Source organism: Saccopteryx leptura, chromosome 2 (assembly GCF_036850995.1).
Source record: "Saccopteryx leptura isolate mSacLep1 chromosome 2, mSacLep1_pri_phased_curated, whole genome shotgun sequence".
Classification (NCBI taxonomy): domain Eukaryota; kingdom Metazoa; phylum Chordata; class Mammalia; order Chiroptera; family Emballonuridae; genus Saccopteryx; species Saccopteryx leptura.
The window spans coordinates 185731902-185749812 of NC_089504.1; the positions used below are offsets into that span (position 1 = coordinate 185731902).

Sequence of the window (17911 nt, forward strand, 5' to 3'; positions counted from 1 at the left end):
AATCTGGTCATTTTAAAAAAATAAAACATTGTTCAGACTTAAATATAAATAAAACGGAAATAATGTAAGTTATTTATTCTTTCTCTGCAGATTGGTACCAAATGGCCCACAGACCAGCACCAGTCCACGGCCCGGGGGGGTTGGAGACCATTGGGTTAAATCACATTGATGTTGCGAGTACAGAAGTAAATTGGTAGCCCTAATCCAATTCCCAGCCCAAACCCAAACCCAGATCACCAATGAAAAGAGAGTACTTACATCACAAGGCTAAACTACTACTAATCCCACTGGGTAGGATGAATTCTTTAGGATGAATAAGAAATTAGTCTCAAGGCTCTGAATTAGTTTAGCTCTCCAACTCAGGTGTTCATTAAATTACATGGCCATGAGTAGAGTGAAACAATAGAATGACTAATATTTGTGTCTCCTAGCAAGGTTAAAAAAAAAATCTCTCCACAGAAAGGTGAACCTGACCAGGCGGTGGCACAGTGGATAGAGCGTTGGCCTGGGACATGGAGGACCCAGGTTCGAGACCCAGAGGTCACTAGCTTGAGCATGAGCTCATCCGGCTTGAGTGCAGGGTCACTGGCTTGAGCCCAAAGGATGCTGGCTCAGCTGGAGGCCCCCCCCCAGTCAAGGCAAAAATGAGAAAGCAATAAAAAAGTGCCACAAGAAGGAACTGATGCTTCTCATCTCTCTCCTTTCCTGTCTGTCCCTCCCTTTGTCTCTCTCACTAAAAAGAAAAATAAAAACAAGAAAAATGAAATTATATCTGACCTTGAGAATTAAAGTGGTAGGGGTCAGTTCTCCCAGGTCAGAAGACTATTTTTGCCTTCCAAAGCCTATTTTCGCCCGACCTGTGGTGGCACAGTGGACAAAGCATCGACCTGAAATGCTGAGGTCACAGGTTTGAAACTCTGGACTTGCCCGGTCAAGGCACATATGGGAATTGATGCTTCCTGCTCCTCCCCCTTCTCTCTCCCTCCTCTCTCTAAAAGAGAATAAAAAAGCCGATTTTCACAGCAAAAGGTAAAATGAGTACTAATTATGCTGCAGGCTAATCTGGAAATCTCAGGCAGGTACTTGCAGTGCTGACAAAATGAAAGGCTTCTTGTTATCCTGGTCTATTTAGATATCAGGAAATTTTCAGTCCTGAATCGACTGGGCTTTGCTAGTTAGTCTTAAGGGTCAAAAGCCACCTGACCAGGCGGTGGCGCAGTGGACCCAGGTTCGAGACACCGAAGTCACCAGCTTGAGAGCAGGCTCATCTGCTTTGAGCAAGGCTCACCAGCTTGAGCCCAAGGTTGCTGGCCCGAGCAAGGGGGTCACTCGGTCTGCTGTAGCCCCATGGTCAAGGCACATATGAGAAATCAATCAATGAACAACTAAGGAGCTGCAAAGAAGAATTGATGTTTCTCATCTCTCTTGCTTCCTGTCTGTCTGTCCCTCTCTCTGACTCTGTCTCTGACACAATACAAAAAAGAGAGTCAAAAGCCTTTTCTGATGGCTTCCTATTTACAGGCTTTTGGGATCCTCAGTTCTACCAGGAAAGTAAACAAAATAAAAACAATACAATTATGTAGCCTTGTCACCCCAAAAGTTTTTTGAGCTTCCCTCCAGGCTTAAGACACCAAATAAATTCAAAAGGTAAATTCTAAAGCCTTTACTCTAATTCACTGCAGGATTAGACTATCTATCTCAGGGGTCCCCAAACTTTTTACACAGGGGGCCAGTTCATTGTCCCTCAGACCGTTGGAGGGCCGGACTATAAAAAAAACTATGAATAAATCCCTATGCACACTGCACATATCTTATTTTAAAGTAAAAAAAAACAAAACGGGAACAAATACAATATTTAAAATAAGGAACAAGTAAATTTAAATCAACAAACTGACCAGTATTTCAATGGGAACTATGCTCCTCTCACTGACCACCAATGAAAGAGGTGTCCCTTCTGGAAGTGCAGCGGGGTGGATAAATGGCCTCAGGGGCCCACCCTGATCTATCTGGTCTAGGTTAGCAGCTCTACAATGAGCTAATTATGGTGTCCCCTATTCTGCCAAAACACTATCTAGAACCTACTTCATGTCCCAAGAGGCTTCCTTACTTTGCTGCTCCTTGGCAGGAGGAGAAGCAACAGTCAAGTCAAGTATCTTCCAAATGGTCAGTGGCCTCCCAGTACAAATCCTACAGGCTTCACCTTATCTGCCAACCATGCAAGATAACACATAGCAAGCCAAATCCATCCTAACATTTTCTTTAACTTCAGTTGCTGACAGCTTTAATCTGCAGAAAAGAAAGTATATATTCTTTGTAGGAGTCAAGGTCACTTGTGGGACTATCCCTACTTGGATTAGAGGGGCTATGACTTCCCCAGCACAACAGTTTGTTTAAAGGGCCATGTTACCCACAGGCAATTTGAAACTGAAAGCACCATCAGCCTGACCTGTGGTGGCAAAGTGGATAGTGTTGACCTGGAACACTAAGGTCGCTGGTTCAAAACCCCAAGTTTATCTGGTCAAGGCACATATGGGAGTTGATACTTCCTCCTCCTCCTCCCCCCTTCTCTCTCTCTCTCCTCTACTCTCTAACATGAATAAAATCTAAAATCTAAAAAAGTAAAAAAAGAAAGCACCATCAACTGCAACAATACTCCTATGATCCAAAAAGCAACAAAAGTGCCCTGGCCTGTTGGCTCAGTGGTAGAGCACCGGCCTGGCGTGCAGGAGTCCCGGGTTCGATTCCTGGCCAGGGCACACAGGAGAAGCGCCCATCTGCTTCTCCACCCCTCCCCTTCTCCTTCCTCTCTGTCTCTCTCTTCCCCTCCTGTAGCCAGGGCTCCATTGGAGCAAGGTTTACCCGGGCGCTGAGGATAGCTCTGTGGCCTCTGCCTCAGGCGCTAGAATGGCTCTGATTGAGGTAGAGCAACACCCCAGATGGGCAGAGCATCACCCCCTGGTGGGCATGCCGGGTGGATCCCAGTCGGGCGCATGCGGGAGTCTGTCTGACTGCCTCCCCGTTTCCAGATTCGGAAAAATACAATAAAAAAAAAAAGTCAAGTAAAGGATCCCTCCAAATGAGGAATTTCTCCTGGGTAAAGTAGACATAACATAAGAGCAATAGCAAAACCTGGGTAATCAAGTAGTAGGATTGGTCCTATGACCTTGGGATTACTATAACCTGCCCAGTATCTTCACTTAATGATCTGTCTGGAAGAACAGTCCTTCTGGTTCTTTCTCCAATCATATGTGATAATCACGCATGTTGAACACAGGCGCTCCACCCCACTCAAGCCTTCGTATATAAAAAGTAAGTGCAAGAGTTCCAAGGACAAAGAGGACCCGAGTCCCATTCCTCTAGCAAAAAGTGCTAGGGCTTTGTCACTAAAGGCTTAAATTACGGGTGGAGAATTAGAAACAGGCAGTCTGGAACTGACAAGACCCTCCCTACAAAACAGAAGCCGAAATTAACCACCGGTCCAGCTCTGGCCCACGTAGAACGAACACATCCCTACCCCCTCCTCCAAACCGGCTTTCTCCCCAACTCTGATGAAACATAACACCTGTGTTCTCCACTGGCGGCTCCTTCTTCCAGGACCGCGCATCTCCCTCTTCCGACATAAATATCTGCATGGACAGCACGTCCAGCCTCTCTAAGCGTCCAACACCTCCTGCGGGGGCGAGCAGCGCCCACTTCTCCCCTAGGGGCCGGAAGGCCAGAGTAACATATGGCCCCGGGAACGCCAGGCAAGCCTGGCGGCCAGCCAAAGGCAGGGCCCCTTTAAGGCGCGCTGGGGTGCGTACGGGTAGGGGAGGGAGACCCCGGTACTTCAACCCCACCCTGGGGCCGCGCGCTCCCTCCTTCATTTGCTCACCTTGGCTCCAATGAGCCGGGCGGCCGCAGTGAGTAAAGCCATGGTGGGAAGACTCAGGAATCTGGTGGGGAGGAAGGAAGGGGAGAGAGTGCTGCGGCAGGAACCGGAGCCTCCCCAGCTGCACCAGACGCCGCGCTGACGGGTGAACAAGGTTGAAAGGAGGCGACGGAGGGAAAGGGTAGACAAACCGGCTGCGGCGCCCAGTCCGGGGTCCTCAGCGAGGCCCCGCCTACTGCCCGGAACTCGCTTTCGCCCCCCCTCTCGGGGAACTCGATCCGGCCTCGGCCATTGGTCTGGTGTAGAGGGAGGCGGGACCTGCGCTGTTGACAGCTGTTGTAGCGGGGAGGATTGGGCCGCCGGATTAGGCTAATTCAGGGTGGATCCGGGCGGGAGTGAGAGGAGGAGTTTGAAGGTGGCTAAGTATGTGCCTGAGAACTCAGTTAACTTTTATTTTAAGGCCCTTTCCTTGTCCATGACATATTTGGGGTTAGTTATTAGGTGACTATTAGAGAAAAAGCCTCAAGGACTTCAACCTTTGAAGGTCCTCGAAAGCCAATCCCTTATTATCACGGCAACCGATCAGTACCCGTTCCTCCTATCCCCTTGCTGTGCTTTCTTGAATGTCTTTGGTCGATGACTTAAAGGCCATAGAGGTGACATAATGTGGACACAGGCTATGGTTCCAGAGTTAGCTGCTTGGTGGAGATCTTTTGAGGTAAGCAGAGGCCATGCTATCATAGATTCTAACGGTCCCAATAGGTGGAGAAGGAAAGCAAAGGCAGGAGCCTGAATATTCAGTGCTCTTTGTGGGCTGTCAGTCAGTGTTTAGTGCCCCAAAACCCAAGATACAAATGCCCCCTTAATAGGGAGGCTTCCAGCACAGGCCAAAAGAACCTGTCGGTCCTGGGCATTAGTCTCACGGCTACTCCAGTAACGTTAATCTTCTACAGCCAGCGCATTCCACTTCTAGCCGTAAGATCAGGAGCTGCAAACCAAACCCTCATCCAAAATCAGGCATCAGGCACCCTCCCTTTTTGTCACATCACTCCCATAGGGCCTCTAGACCCCTTCTTCTACTTGGCTATCTGTACACTTATCCTGTGCTCCCCCCGCCCCCCTACCCAGACCATTAAATGAACCATGGCCCTAAAGTGATCTTCCACACCATTCTTGACTAACTTTGGTCAGACAAGACCTCAGGAGTTTCTACCTCCAGAAGTCTATCATTGTCATTGACCCAAAGGCAGAAGGGAACTGACTCAAGGACCAGGGAATCTTATCTACAAACCTAAGCCCCAAGCAAACAGTCCTCTTATCTCTTCACAAAGCAGTAACAAATTTCAGAGGTCTCAGTATCATCTAAACTAGGTTTAGATAGACCTAGTTTATAAAGAACCTAATTTATAGCTTGGACTTGGAAAAAGAAAGAAAACAATCATTTTATTTTGCCAAGTTTCCTTGTACCCAGCTTCATACCTACCAACCAATGCTCCTCTGGGCTGGGGATCATATATATAGGTGCTAGGAAAGAACTTCATAAAGGGAAGCCAAACAGTGCCCAGAGAAGCAGTGACCTCCGCTACCTCATCGGTGATTTCAAATCTCCGCTGATCAATAATCCCAATTTAGCATCTCGCAGAGGATTTCCTCCTGACCCTAGAATAGTCTAACCTGGCTTCTCCTCTCTGGTTAATTATCCACAGAGACTAGCCAGCAGACCAAGAGGACTGACCTCCAGTACCCCTAGAGACAGAAGGCATTTTCACTAGGAGACTGCCAAAAGGGGTAATTACTGAGTGGCCATAGGGTAAGATATTTTGGCACTCTAGTGATTGGAGGGAAGATGGGGAACAGTAATGCTCTAAGCCCTTTGACACAGTTTCCTGGAGCCTAGTGTCATAAGGACTATGAAGTTGTTCAGTCCTGACATTTACTGCTCTAAGGCCAATGGGAAAGCCCAGGAAACAAATGGTATCTTTCAGGAACTAGCTGGCTTAGTCTTTTTCTGCAAGTGGACAGGACCTGGGGACGTGGGAAGAAAGTTAAGGGGAAAAGATTGGAATAGATAAAATAGCCAAGTGAGTTCTAGGCCCAAATACAGTGAGGAGCCTGAGAACCGGTGGGGGCAAGGGAAAGAAGGCAGAGAGCACTGAGGTCATTTTGACCTTGGGAGGGCCTCTTTTAAAATAGACAAAGGCACTGGTGCCCTCTGGTGGCCAGGGATAAGTGGGAGAATGCAGCCTCAACTTTTTTTAAAAATTGATTTTAGAGCAGCGGTTCTCAACCTGTATGTATTTCCGATGGCTTTAGGTGACCCCTGTGTTTTGGTCGTTTGACCCCTGCCTGGGTCGTGACCCACAGGTTGAGAACCGCTGTTTTAGAGAGAAACATCTTTTTGTTGTTCCATTTATTTATCCATTCATTGGTTGATTCTTGTATCTGCCCTGACTGGGATTCAAACCCACAGCCTTGGCGTATCAGGACGGCACTGTAACCAACTGAACTAACCCAGCCAGGGCTTAAACTTAAACAATCTACATCAATAAACCAAACTCCTGTATTTAAGGGGTAATAGCTAAAATGTATTTAATACTATTTCCAGATACTATCTAAATGTGGTAATGAATTTGCTTAATTAGTCCTCACAACTCAAAGGAATGTAAGTAATATTAATATCTCTACAGAGGAGGAAACTGAGGTTTAAATAAAGTATCCTGTTCTGGGCCATAGCTTGCAGTTGGCATTGCCAGAATTCACTTAGGTTGGTTTCACTCCATAAGCTGTATCTTTTTCTTTTAAATGTTATAAAAGATTTTATTTATTGATTTTAGAGAGAGAAAGGTGAGTGGAGAGAGAGCATCAACTTATAGTTGCTTCTCATTTGTGCCTTGACCGGCAAGCCTGGGGTTTCAAACCGGTGACCTCAGTATTCTAGGTCAATATTCTTGCCACTGTGCCCATGGGGAAGACAGCTCTGGTTTACTGGCTGCAATCCCTTTGTGCAATTAGTGCTTGAGCACAGGGCAGCACTATTGTAAGGATTTAAGTGCTTCCCCTCAGGGGAGATTAGAGCAGATAGCGCTACCACCTAGGCTAGGTCTTTTGTTTCCTGATCCCTAGTCCTCCACTGCAGAAAGCAGGTTTTCCTTTTTCCCCATTCTTTTTATGGCTTGACTGTCTTTACGAGCTTCCAATAAGTTGGTATGGGTCACCATTTTCTGGCTCCACAGTTCCTTTACTGTCTGCCTTAATTCAATGTGAATCTGCATGGCCACAACCACCAGCCTTACAGCCCCCACAGATCAGGCTCCAAAAGCTGTATCTTAACTATTTAAGTCATATTGAGGCAGGGTTTTTATTCATTTTTAAAAAGACAGAGCAAGAAAAGGAGAGAGAGGAGGGGGAGAAGGGAAGCATTCATTTGTTGTTTCATACAGTTGTGCAATTCATTGGTTGCTTCCCGTATGTGCCCTCACAGGCATTGAATTTGCAACCTTGTTTCAGGACTATGCTCTTAACCAGGGGTCCCCAAACCTTTACACAGGGGGCCAGTTCACTGTCCCTCAGACCGTTGGAGGGCCAGACTATAAAAAAAACTATGAACAAATCCCTATGCACACTGCACATATCTTATTTTAAAGTAAAAAAAACAAAACGAGAACAAATACAATATTTAAAATAAAGAACAAGTAAATTTAAATCAACAAACTGACCAGTATTTCAATGGGAACTATGCTCCTCTCACTGACCACCAATGAAAGAGGTGCCCCTTCCGGAAGTGCGGCGGGGGGCCGGATAAATGGCCTCAGGGGGCTGTATGCGCAGGCCGTAGTTTGGGGACCCCTGCTCTTAACAGACTTAGCTAACCCCTCAGGGCCGATTCATCCCATTCTGTATCATGTCCCTGTTCTGAACCCTTTAAAAATGTTTTTTGATTGATCTTAGAGGGAGAAATAGAAACAGACAGAAACATTGATCTGTTCCTGTATGTGCCCTGAGTGGGGATTGAACCTGCAACCTTTGCATTCCGGGATGACATTTGAACCAACCAAGCTATCTGACCAGGGCTGAATCCTTTTTAACAACAAAAAATCCTCTGAGCCTGACCTGTGGTGGCACAGTGGATAAAGCGTTGACCTGGAAATGTGAGGTTGCCGGTTTGAAACCCTGGGCTTGCCTGGTCAAGGTACATATGGGAGTTGATGCTTCCAGCTCCTCCCCCCTTCTCTCTCCCTGTCTCTCTCTCTCCTCTCTAAAAATGGATAAATAAAATAAATAAATAAAAAAAGTTAAAAAAAATCCTCTGAAACTTAGTGTTTTATTTTATTGATTTTAGAAAGAGGAAGGGAGAGAGTGAGAGACAGAAATATCTGCTCTTGTATGTGCCCTGACTGGGGATCAACCTTTGTGCTTTGGGCCAATGCTCCAACCAACCTAGCTATCTGGCTAGGGCTGAAACTTTTTTTTTATCAAGTGAGAGTTAGTGAGGCAGAGGGTCAGACTCTGGCATGCGACCCAACAGGGACCTACCTGGCAACCTCTGTCTGGGGCTGATGCTCTGCCCACCTGGGGCCACTGCTCCATTGCTTGGCAACTGCGCTATTTTAGCACCTGAGGTGAGGCCATGGAGCCATCCTCGGCACCCAGGGCCAACTCACTTGAAACAATCAAGCTATGGCTGCTGGAAAGGAAGAGAGAGAGAGAGAAAGAAGGGGAGGGGGAGGACGGGAAGAAGCAGATGGTTGCTTCTGTGTGCTCTGAAAATCAAACCCGGGACTTCCACATACCAGGCCAACACTCTATCGTTGAGCCAACCGGCCAGGGCCAGAAACTTACTTTTGAAAGACTAGATTTTCCCATAATACATTTTCCTAGTCACCTGGATCTCATTTAACACTTTGAGAATGTTTAAATTCTAGCCTGACCAAGCAGTGGTGCAGTAGATAGAGCATCAACCTGGGATTCTGGGGACCCAGGTTCAAAACCTGGACATAGCCGGCTTGAGCATGGGATTATACCACCACTACCTGGTCAGGCTAGAATAATTTGTTCTGCTGAGCCTCCAGAAGGGTTTATATAAATTCACTGATTCATTGTGGTAATCTGTGTTAGATTCAGGAAGGGGTGCTGAGACTGAATTATTGAAGGAGCCAGAACAGGGAGGTGCTGATAGAGCCCCTCTGAGGCTGAGAACAAAGAAGATCAGCACAAAGGAGGAAAAAAGTTTGCATTCCATTGGTCAGAGACCCTTATCAGAAGTTTATGTTTGAAATTCACCACTAAGCTAAACCCAGCCCCTGTTGCTATGGTGCAGACCCCTTAGTGAATAGTTAACTGCCACATCTGCTTCTGTATAATGCTTGTTTACTTAGGATATATAAGGACCTGGCTGTAAGCGCCAGGGGCGACTCCCATTTGCATCTCCCTGTGAGTATGGTGTCTCAGGACATCTGGGGAGTTCGCCCCTGCGCAGGTTAAACTTGGCCAATAAAGTACGATCTAAGCTCCTGAAAGTCTCCGATGTTTGTTCTCATACCTGGTGGATCCAATAATCTGTGATATGAATTAAGAGATGTGGCCTGACCTGTGGTGGCGCAGTGGATAAAGCGTCGACCTGGAAATGCTGAGGTTGCCGGTTCAAAACCCTGGGCTTGCCTGGTCAAGGCACATATGGGAGTTGATGCTTCCAGCTCCTCCCCCCTTCTCTCGCTCTGTCTCTCCTCTCTCTCTGTGTCTCTCCCTCTCCTCTCTAAAATGAAAAAAAAAAAAAAAAAAAAGAGATGTGCAAAGTATATCCTCCTAACCTTCTGAGGATCAAGTTAAAGACAATAATGTCCACCCTTTCCTATGTAGGACACATTCCTGTGTACCAATGGCAAAGACTTGGGCTGGAGAGTTCTTAAAAACTGTACTTTGACAAATTAGTGAGATGCATCACAAGTAACTTGTTATCAATTAGCATTACATTTATTTTATTAAAACTTGTGCCTGCCTGACCTGTGGTGGCGCAGTGGATAAAGCATTGACCTGGAGATGCTGAGGTTGCCGGTTCAAAACCCTGGGCTTACCTGGTCAAGGCACATATGGGAGTTGATGCTTCCTGCTCCTCCCCACCTTCTCTCTCTGTCTCTCTCTCCCCCTTTCTCTCTCCTCTCTAAAATGAATAAATTGAAAACCTTAGAAAACAAAAAAACAAAACAAAAAAACAACTTGTGCCTGACCTGTGGTGGCGCAGTGGATAAAGCGTCGACCTAGAAATGCTGAGATCGCCGGTTCGAAACCCTGGGCTTGCCTGGTCAAGGCACATATGGGAGTTGATGCTTCCAGCTCCCCCCGCCTCTGTCTCTCCCCCTCCTCTCGAAAATGAATAAATAAATAAAAATTAAAAAAAAAAACAAAAAAAAAACTTGTGCCTGACCTGTGGTGGCTCAGTGGATAAAACCTCAACCTGGAAATGCTGAGGTTGCCAGTTCAAGACCCTGGGCTTGCCTGGTCAAGGCACATATGGGAGTTGATGCTTCCAGCTCCTCCCCCCTTCTCTCTCTCTATCTCTCTCCTCTCTCTTCCTCTCTCCCTCCTCTCTAAAAATGAATATAAACAAAACAAAACAAAAAAAAAAAAAAAACTTGTGAATGATTTGCTTTTTTTGTAAGTTAAAAGTTTCCAGTTTAGCCTGACCAGGAGGTGGCGCAGTGGATTGAACGTCAACCTGGGATGTTGAGGACCCAGGTTTGAAACCCCAAGGTTGCCAGCTTGAGTGCAGGCTCATCTGGTTTGAGCTTGGGCTCACCAGCTTGAGCCCAAGGTCGCTAGCTCGAGTAAGGGGTCACTTGGTCTGCTGTAGCCCCCCCCCCCCCCCCCCCCCCCCCGTCAAGGCATATATGAGAAATCAATCAATGAACAACTAAGGAACTGCAACGAAGAATTGATGTTTCTCATCTCTCTCCCTTCCTGTCTGTCCCTATCTGTCCCTCTCTCTGTCTCTGCCACAAAAAAAAGAAAAGCAATCAATGAACAACTAAGGTGCCATAACTATGAGTTGATGCTTTCCATTTCTCCCCCTTCCTGTCTGTCCCTGTCTATCCCTCTCTTTCTCTCTTGCTAAAAAAAGGTTTTAAGTTCCCTATATGAGTACTCTCACTTACAATTCTGATAAGTTTTCTGATGGAAGAGTAAGAAGTATTTAGACACCAGGCAGGCAATGGACAGAATCCTGGGTATATTCACGGGGTAAGGAAGCATTTTAACATTATTCAAGTTCATTACAGAGACAAAAAGGTTAAGGACAGTTGCTTTGAAAAACTGATTTGATGGGATATAGTAGTTCTTTTTTCCTTTTTTAAGGCTATTTTAAAAAATTTATTTTAGAGAAAGGGAAGAGAGAGAGAAACACTAATTTGGTATTCCACTTACTTATACATTCGTTGGCTGGTTTTTTTTTTAAATTTTCCATTGATTTGAGAGAAAGAGAGGGCAAGAAACATCAACTCATTGATCCATATAGTTGTGCACTTATTGGTTGACTCTCATGTGACCTGACTGGGGATCAAAACTGTGACCTTGGCATGCTGGCCCCACTTCCTATCTACTGAGCCCCCTGGCCAGGGCCTCCTTGGTTGATTCTTATATGTGCCTGACTAGAGATTGAACCTGCAACCTTGGTGTATGGGGATGATGCTCTAACCAATTCAGCTACCTGGGCAGGGTGGGCCTTAGTTTCTTTTTTTTTTTTAATTTTTATTTTATTTTTTTGCAGTGACAGAGAGAGAGTCAGAGAGAGGGATAGATAGGGACAGACAGACAGGAGCGGAGAGAGATGAGAAGCATCAATCATCAGTTTTTCGTTGCGGTTCCTTAGTTGTTCATTGATTGCTTTCTCATATGTGCCTTGACCGTGGGCCTTCAGCAGACTGAGTAACCCCTTGCTGGAGCCAGCGACCTTGGGTCCAAGCTGGTGAGCTTTTGCTCAAACCAGATGAGCCCACACTCAAGCTGGCGACCTCGGGGTCTCGAACCTGGGTCCTCCGCATCCCAGACTGACGCTCTATCCACTGAGCCACCGCCCGGTCAGGCTAGTTTCTTCTTATGTAAAATGGGCAGAGGTGAACTAGATGAACTCCAAGGTCCCTTTGGATTCTCAAACAGTTAATTTAAAAGTCTTTGAAGCCTGACCAGGCGGTGGCGCAGTGGATAGAGCGTTGGACTGGGATGTGAAAGGACCCAGGTTCGAGACCCCGAGGTCGCCAGCTTGAGCGTGGGCTCATCTGGTTTGAGCAAAAAAGCTCACCAGCTTGGACCCAGGGTCGCTGGCTCCAGCAAGGGGTTACTCAGTTTGCTGAAGGCCCGCAGTCAAGGCACATATGAGAAAGCAATCAATGAACAACTAAGGAGTCGCAACGCACAATGAAAAACTAATGATTGATGCTTCTCGTCTCTCTCTGTTCCTGTCTGTCTATTCCTCTCTCTGACTCTCTATCTCTGTAAAAAAAATAAATTAATTAAAAAAAAGATAAAAGTCTTTGGAATATTTATTCACGTGTTCTCTCTCTCAGGCATTCCTGGGACAGAAATGTCCCAGTGTAAACCCTAAGACAGCCGCACCTCAGAATCAGGGTATTTAAAGAGTTCCTCAAAAAAGTATCCTTTGTTTTCACCCCTATGTCCCAGTACAGAATCTCTACATACAGAAAGTACAGACTTATAGACTAGATTGACAATAGCTTGTGCTGGAGATGAAAAAGGTATGCTTTAGTGTTGCTGTTGGCATCAAATCTAAAAACTTAGGCCATTAAATAAGGCCTTTCATTAAATAACATTCCTTACCTAATTTCTTTCTATCTGATAAAGCCCTTACTTTTCAGCTGAGTTGATCACATCCATTTTCCCCTTCCTGTATGCTTTTGCTGATCCCTCCATCTAGAATGGCAGGGAGGGAAGAATAAAACATGTCCATTATTTCCTTTGAGACTAAGCTCTGTCTTACTTTATATTTCATCAGTGTGAATACACGTAATTTTTAGAACCTTATAGTACCATACACGTATGTATAGAGGATCCTCTTCTCTCCACACTTAAACATGTTGTATTGAGGAGGCACTGAATAAATGCTTATCTAGTTTGTGAGTGCAGCAGGAGTCTCAGATGGCTCCTCTAAAAAAATGAATGAAAACTTCAGGCTTCTCCTACCTTCATGCTATACCATTCCCAAAGCTCCTCCTTCCCTTCCTTTTTCTCTCCTACCTGGAAGCCCCTATCTTCAAACCTAATGTAAGGACCAATTCTGGGCATGAAAAGACAACAGAGTTCATACTTTTGCTTTCTTATTTTTTCAGTTCATTTCAGTAAAAACATAATATAAATGGCATTGCCACCTTTTCCCCTCCTGGGGGTGATCCATCAAGCTCGTCAGTCTGGGCTGCTCCCATGGTTCACAGCTCATCATGCGATATGTGCAGGGCATGGTCACACAGATCTGCAAACAGCACATAACAGTTTGAAGTAAAATACCACTCTTATACTGATATATGCCACTATTAAGAAAATACCCCAAATCAAACTGATACACATACTAACCACCATTTTTCAGAACATACACTTATTATTATTATTAAGATAGGGAGACAGAAAGACAGAAACAGGCAGGCAGGGAGAGAGATGAGAAGCATCAACTAACAGTTGCAACACTTCAGTTATTCATCAATTAATTATCTTATGTGTCTTGACCAGGGGGCTCCACCTGAGCCAGGGACCCCATGCTTAAGCTGGTGACCTTGGAGTTTCAAACCTGGGTCCTTAGCATCCCAGGTTGACACTCTATCCGTTGTACCACCACCTGGTCATGCAAGCATAGGCTTTTTTTATATTTTAATTTATTTTTATTATTATTTTTTGTGGTAGAGACAGAGGGACAGCTAGGGACAGACAAGAAGGGAGAGAGATGAGAAGCATCTCTTCATTGCGGCATCTTAGTTGTTCATTGATTGCTTTCTCATATGTGCCTTGGCTATGGAGCTACAGCAGGCCAAGTGACCCCTTACTCAAGCCAGCGACCTTGGGCTCAAGCTGATGAGCTTTGCTCAAACCAGATGAGCCCACACTCAAGCTGGCGACCTCGGGGTCTCAAACCTGATGTCCTCCACATCCCAGTCCGACGCTCTATCCACTGTGCCACTGCCTGGTCAGGCAAGCATAGGCTTTTAAATGACAAAACATTCCCATTATCCTCTCACCTGCACCTCAGATGAGGGAGCCATACATTCTGAAAGCTGACAGGAAGAGAATGGATAGGAACAACCCAAGTGCCTATGCTATGGGTAATGGAAGCTAATTCTTGACTAATATCAGAGGACTAGGGATGGGGAGGACATGCTAGAGAATGTGCCAGATTCTACAGAACTATGAGGACAGAAGATAAAGTGATAGTATCTTACCTGTTCTCTTACTACAAAGTTTGTCTTTAACATTGTCAGCCTCTCGGGAAAAGAATTCAATGAGTTCATCCTCATATTCCTCCACAATGCTCTCACACTGCCAACCCAAGGGAGAAACCGGTGAGAGAAGGCAGCAAGAGGACTCTTGCCTCTGACTCCAGAAGGAGAACAAAAATATTAACCCAACTTTCTACTTGGGCTTTCCAATAACTCCCCTAATTTCTAAGAACCAGCTACCCAATCCCAAAGCTCACCACAAACTTGAGTGTGCCGCTGATGTCTGAGTCAATTCGGATGCCCTGTAGGTCTAGTTCACTGGATTCTCCATTCCGGCTCACTACACGTACATAATTCTTGCGGTGGGTAGAAGGGTCAATCTGTTCCCCATACTCCTTCATCCGGTCACATACCTCTTCTAGCAGCTCTGTGAGGTGGGCCTCTGAGCGAGCATAAGGCACCTAGAAATGTCCTCAGCCTTGGGTCACACTCTTCTACCTCTGTACATTAGTAATTTACATCCTTACTTTTCCTTCCAAATCTAGCTCAACCAACCTATTCTAAAAAGCCTGCCCTATTTAAAAATAGTATGGTTTATTTGTGTAGTTCCAAAGTGCTTTCAAATACTGTATATGGTTTTATTTTACCTCCTTATATAATCCCAAGAAATAAAACAGGTGACATTAGGTCCAAATTATATAGAGACCTCTTTGATTAATCCTAGTCAACTATGTGTTCTTTTCCTTTGAATTCCCTTAATTTTTATGGATGTAAAGTAATGCTTTTTTTTTTTTGTATTAAAATGAGACTGAAACCTGCCCTCAATAGAGCACTAGAAAGGTAGTTTAGGCTTTGAGGATAACAACTATTAAATCATTTCACAAGCATTACAACATTTACATTTTATTTATTGTTCACTACGTACAACTTTGTTATATGTGTTGTTTTCAACTAAAATAAATTTCTTAAATATACGGATAAGAACTTCTATTTCTTTTTTGAATGAATGTTTGTGTGAATACTGTATTTGCCATGGTGAAAACAAGAGTCACATGGATTAAGGATGTGGAGAAGGGGGCTGATCAAGGTTCTCTGTCTACTGACAACTTCTAAAGCAGAAACAAAGCATCGAGGTTTGAAGCCAAGAAGCAAGTGCATATATAAGTCTTCAGCTTCTTCCACATGAAGACAGCATTATCTTTTAGATAGCTCTCTGGGTCAGTGTTTTCTTCATTTTTATTAAACCAAGCTCCTTCTTAATTAGTTGAGTCCTCATTCAAAGTCAGAGTGAGCTACTTTATTTGGGGAAACAGTATGTTACCTCCACCACTGACTGGCTGCCATCTGGATTAATTCGGAAAGAGCCCATCTGAATGGTCTTCTTGGGATCCACCTGGGCAATTTCCCACTCTAGTTCATCCACCAGAGCCCTGCAAGCTGGTGCAGGGGGAAAGAAGTTGGGGGTAAGGGAAAAAGGAATCATCCCAGGGGTTTCCATTCATTCTTATCCAGGCTTTGGATCTCCTGTCCTCCCAAGGCTTTGCACTCCCCACCCTCCTTCCTCCCTCTTCTTTTTGTGTCTTTACCTCCACAGTGTAGATCCTGGCTCCTCCGAGCCCAGGCAGTTCCCAGCAGGGCCCCTAGAAGCAGGGCCAGCCAATCCCAGCCTTTCATCTTTAACGTAATGGGGTTGCTCCACCTGGGTTTGGGTTGGAATAAAGCATTAAGTATGAGAATCCGGTTCCACTGCCCCCATTTCTCATCCCAAGGCCTACAAAGCCTCAGTGTGACTCTGGTTCTACTTTCCAGGAAATGGACGGGATACAAAGGAGCTCCTCTGTTTCGGGCTTGAGGACCCGGATTCCCCCGGGTGGTGGGTCAGAGCGCGAGCTCAGGTCTTGGGACTCAGCCCAGCCCTGGACACTACGTCGAGAAGTGAGGCCCCAGATATTAGTACTACTTGAACGTCTTCTACCTAGGGCTCACCGGGCTGTGTAGCAGCTAAGGAATAGAAACGGACGATGAAGCGAGGACGAGAAGCACAGAGGAGCTGCCAGCAAGGAGAGAAGCTGATTCAGGCCAGGAGGCAGCGAAGTGGCTGTTCCGAGGAGCACACTCTATAACTAGGACCTAGTTGGACCCAGCACCGAAGATCAATGCATCATCACTTCCAGCCTATAAATTATTTCCCGCGGACCAGCCCCCTTTCTAAGGACCCCACCATCGCTTTCGCTCCAGTCCATCCCCGACCTCTCAGCGCCACTCGTCTGCGTCCCACCTCTTCTCCCAGGGCCGCAGCCGTGACCCAGGTGCTGGAAGGCAGTCTGTCTCTCACTCCAGTTTTCAATCCCAGCACCTGGCTGTGGGGCAGCGGGGCTGTCCCGGTCTCTCCAGAGCGCTCCGGCGCTTCTCAGACCCAGGGTGCCCCGGCAATCGCCTGAAGAGCTCCCCGCACCCTAAGTAGGCGACTAAGCAGGGCCCCGGTTCACTGAAGTGCAAGCCCCACACCAAGAGCCGGACCCCAAACCTGCCCACCTACTCTCGCGCGAACAGGCAGTTTAGGCACGACTCCCAGGCGGCGAGGACCCCGGTGTATCACAGAAGGACCCAGACTTGCGTGGCGAGCAGCTCCACGTGACCAGTAGGGGTCTGGGTCAGCCGGAAAAATAGGAGTGGCCTGAAGCAAGGACAAGTCCTGCACAGGTACATGGAGGCGGTCAGACGCGAGTGTATCAAAGTGGGCTAGGACCTTCAAACACAAAGGTGCGCTGATAGCCAATAAGAAGCCCAAGTTTCAATAAACAGGAAACTACATCTCCCAGGAAGCCCTGCAACACCACACAAATCCTGTAGCTACAGACTGTAAAATACCTTGGGACCTGTAGCTTTGTCAACTTCCACACTCCCCTTCTCCAGTTAACGGGTATACCCTACCATAAGTTTTAAAAAACTCAACCTGAACCTGACCAGGTGGTGGCGCAGTGGATAGAGCGTCGGACTGAGATGCGGAGGACCCAGGTTCAAGACCCCAAGGTTGCCAGCTTGAGCGCGGGTTCATCTGGTTTGAGCAAAAGCCTACCAGCTTGAACCCAAGGTCGCTGGCTCGAGCAAGGGGTCACTCGGTCTGCTGAAGGCCCATGGTCAAGGCACATATGAGAAAGCAATCAATGAACAACTAAGGTGTCGCAACGAAAAACTGATGATTGTTGCTTCTCATCTCTCTCCGTTCCTATCTATCCCTCTCTCTCTGTCCCTGTAGGAAAAACAAAACAAAACAAAAAATCCCTGACCTAGTAAGGCAGCCACAGCATTGTCCAGAAAAGAGATAACCACACACACACACACACACACATACATTCCTTTTTTTAGCAAGAGAGACAGGAATGGGGAGAGATGAGAAGCACCTTAGTTGTTCATTGATTGCTTTCTCATATGTGCCTTGACTGGGGTGGGGGAGGGGAGCCCAACAGCAGAACCAGTGACCCGTGCTCAAACCAGCAACCTTGGGCTCAAGCCAGCAACCATCGGGTCATGTCTATGATCCCATCCATGCTCAAGCTGGTGACCCTGTGCTCAGGCTGGTGAGCCACCATGCTCAACACGGATAAGC

At 46.3% G+C, this 17911-nt stretch overlaps 2 protein-coding genes across 6 annotated transcripts in view; both read right to left on the minus strand.

Annotated features, from left to right (window-relative positions):
- Positions 1–4099, minus strand: part of CS (citrate synthase) — a 43803-nt gene extending 39704 nt beyond the window's left edge. For both annotated transcript variants that reach the window (XM_066369791.1, XM_066369790.1), the window contains exon 1: positions 3875–4099. In XM_066369791.1, the coding sequence (XP_066225888.1) occupies positions 3875–3916 (42 nt within the window). In that variant the 5' untranslated portion in view covers positions 3917–4099. The remainder of the gene's footprint in view (positions 1–3874) is intronic.
- Positions 4100–12384: 8285 nt separating this feature from the next.
- On the minus strand, positions 12385–17036 carry CNPY2 (canopy FGF signaling regulator 2). 4 transcript variants are annotated; one of them, XM_066369773.1, is made up of 6 exons: positions 16841–17036; positions 15888–16000; positions 15623–15738; positions 14559–14762; positions 14305–14401; positions 12385–13346 (listed from the first exon to the last, which is right to left on the minus strand). In XM_066369773.1, exons 2-6 carry the CDS (start codon positions 15973–15975, stop codon positions 13303–13305), a joined length of 549 nt encoding a protein of 182 aa, XP_066225870.1. In that variant the 5' UTR covers positions 15976–16000; positions 16841–17036; the 3' UTR covers positions 12385–13302. The 4 variants fall into 4 exon arrangements, with proteins under 4 accessions (XP_066225870.1, XP_066225868.1, XP_066225867.1 ...); XM_066369771.1 differs by having other exon boundaries at positions 16837–17036; XM_066369770.1 differs by lacking the exon at positions 16841–17036 and adding an exon at positions 16580–16830.
- Between the last annotated feature and the right edge of the window lie 875 nt (positions 17037–17911).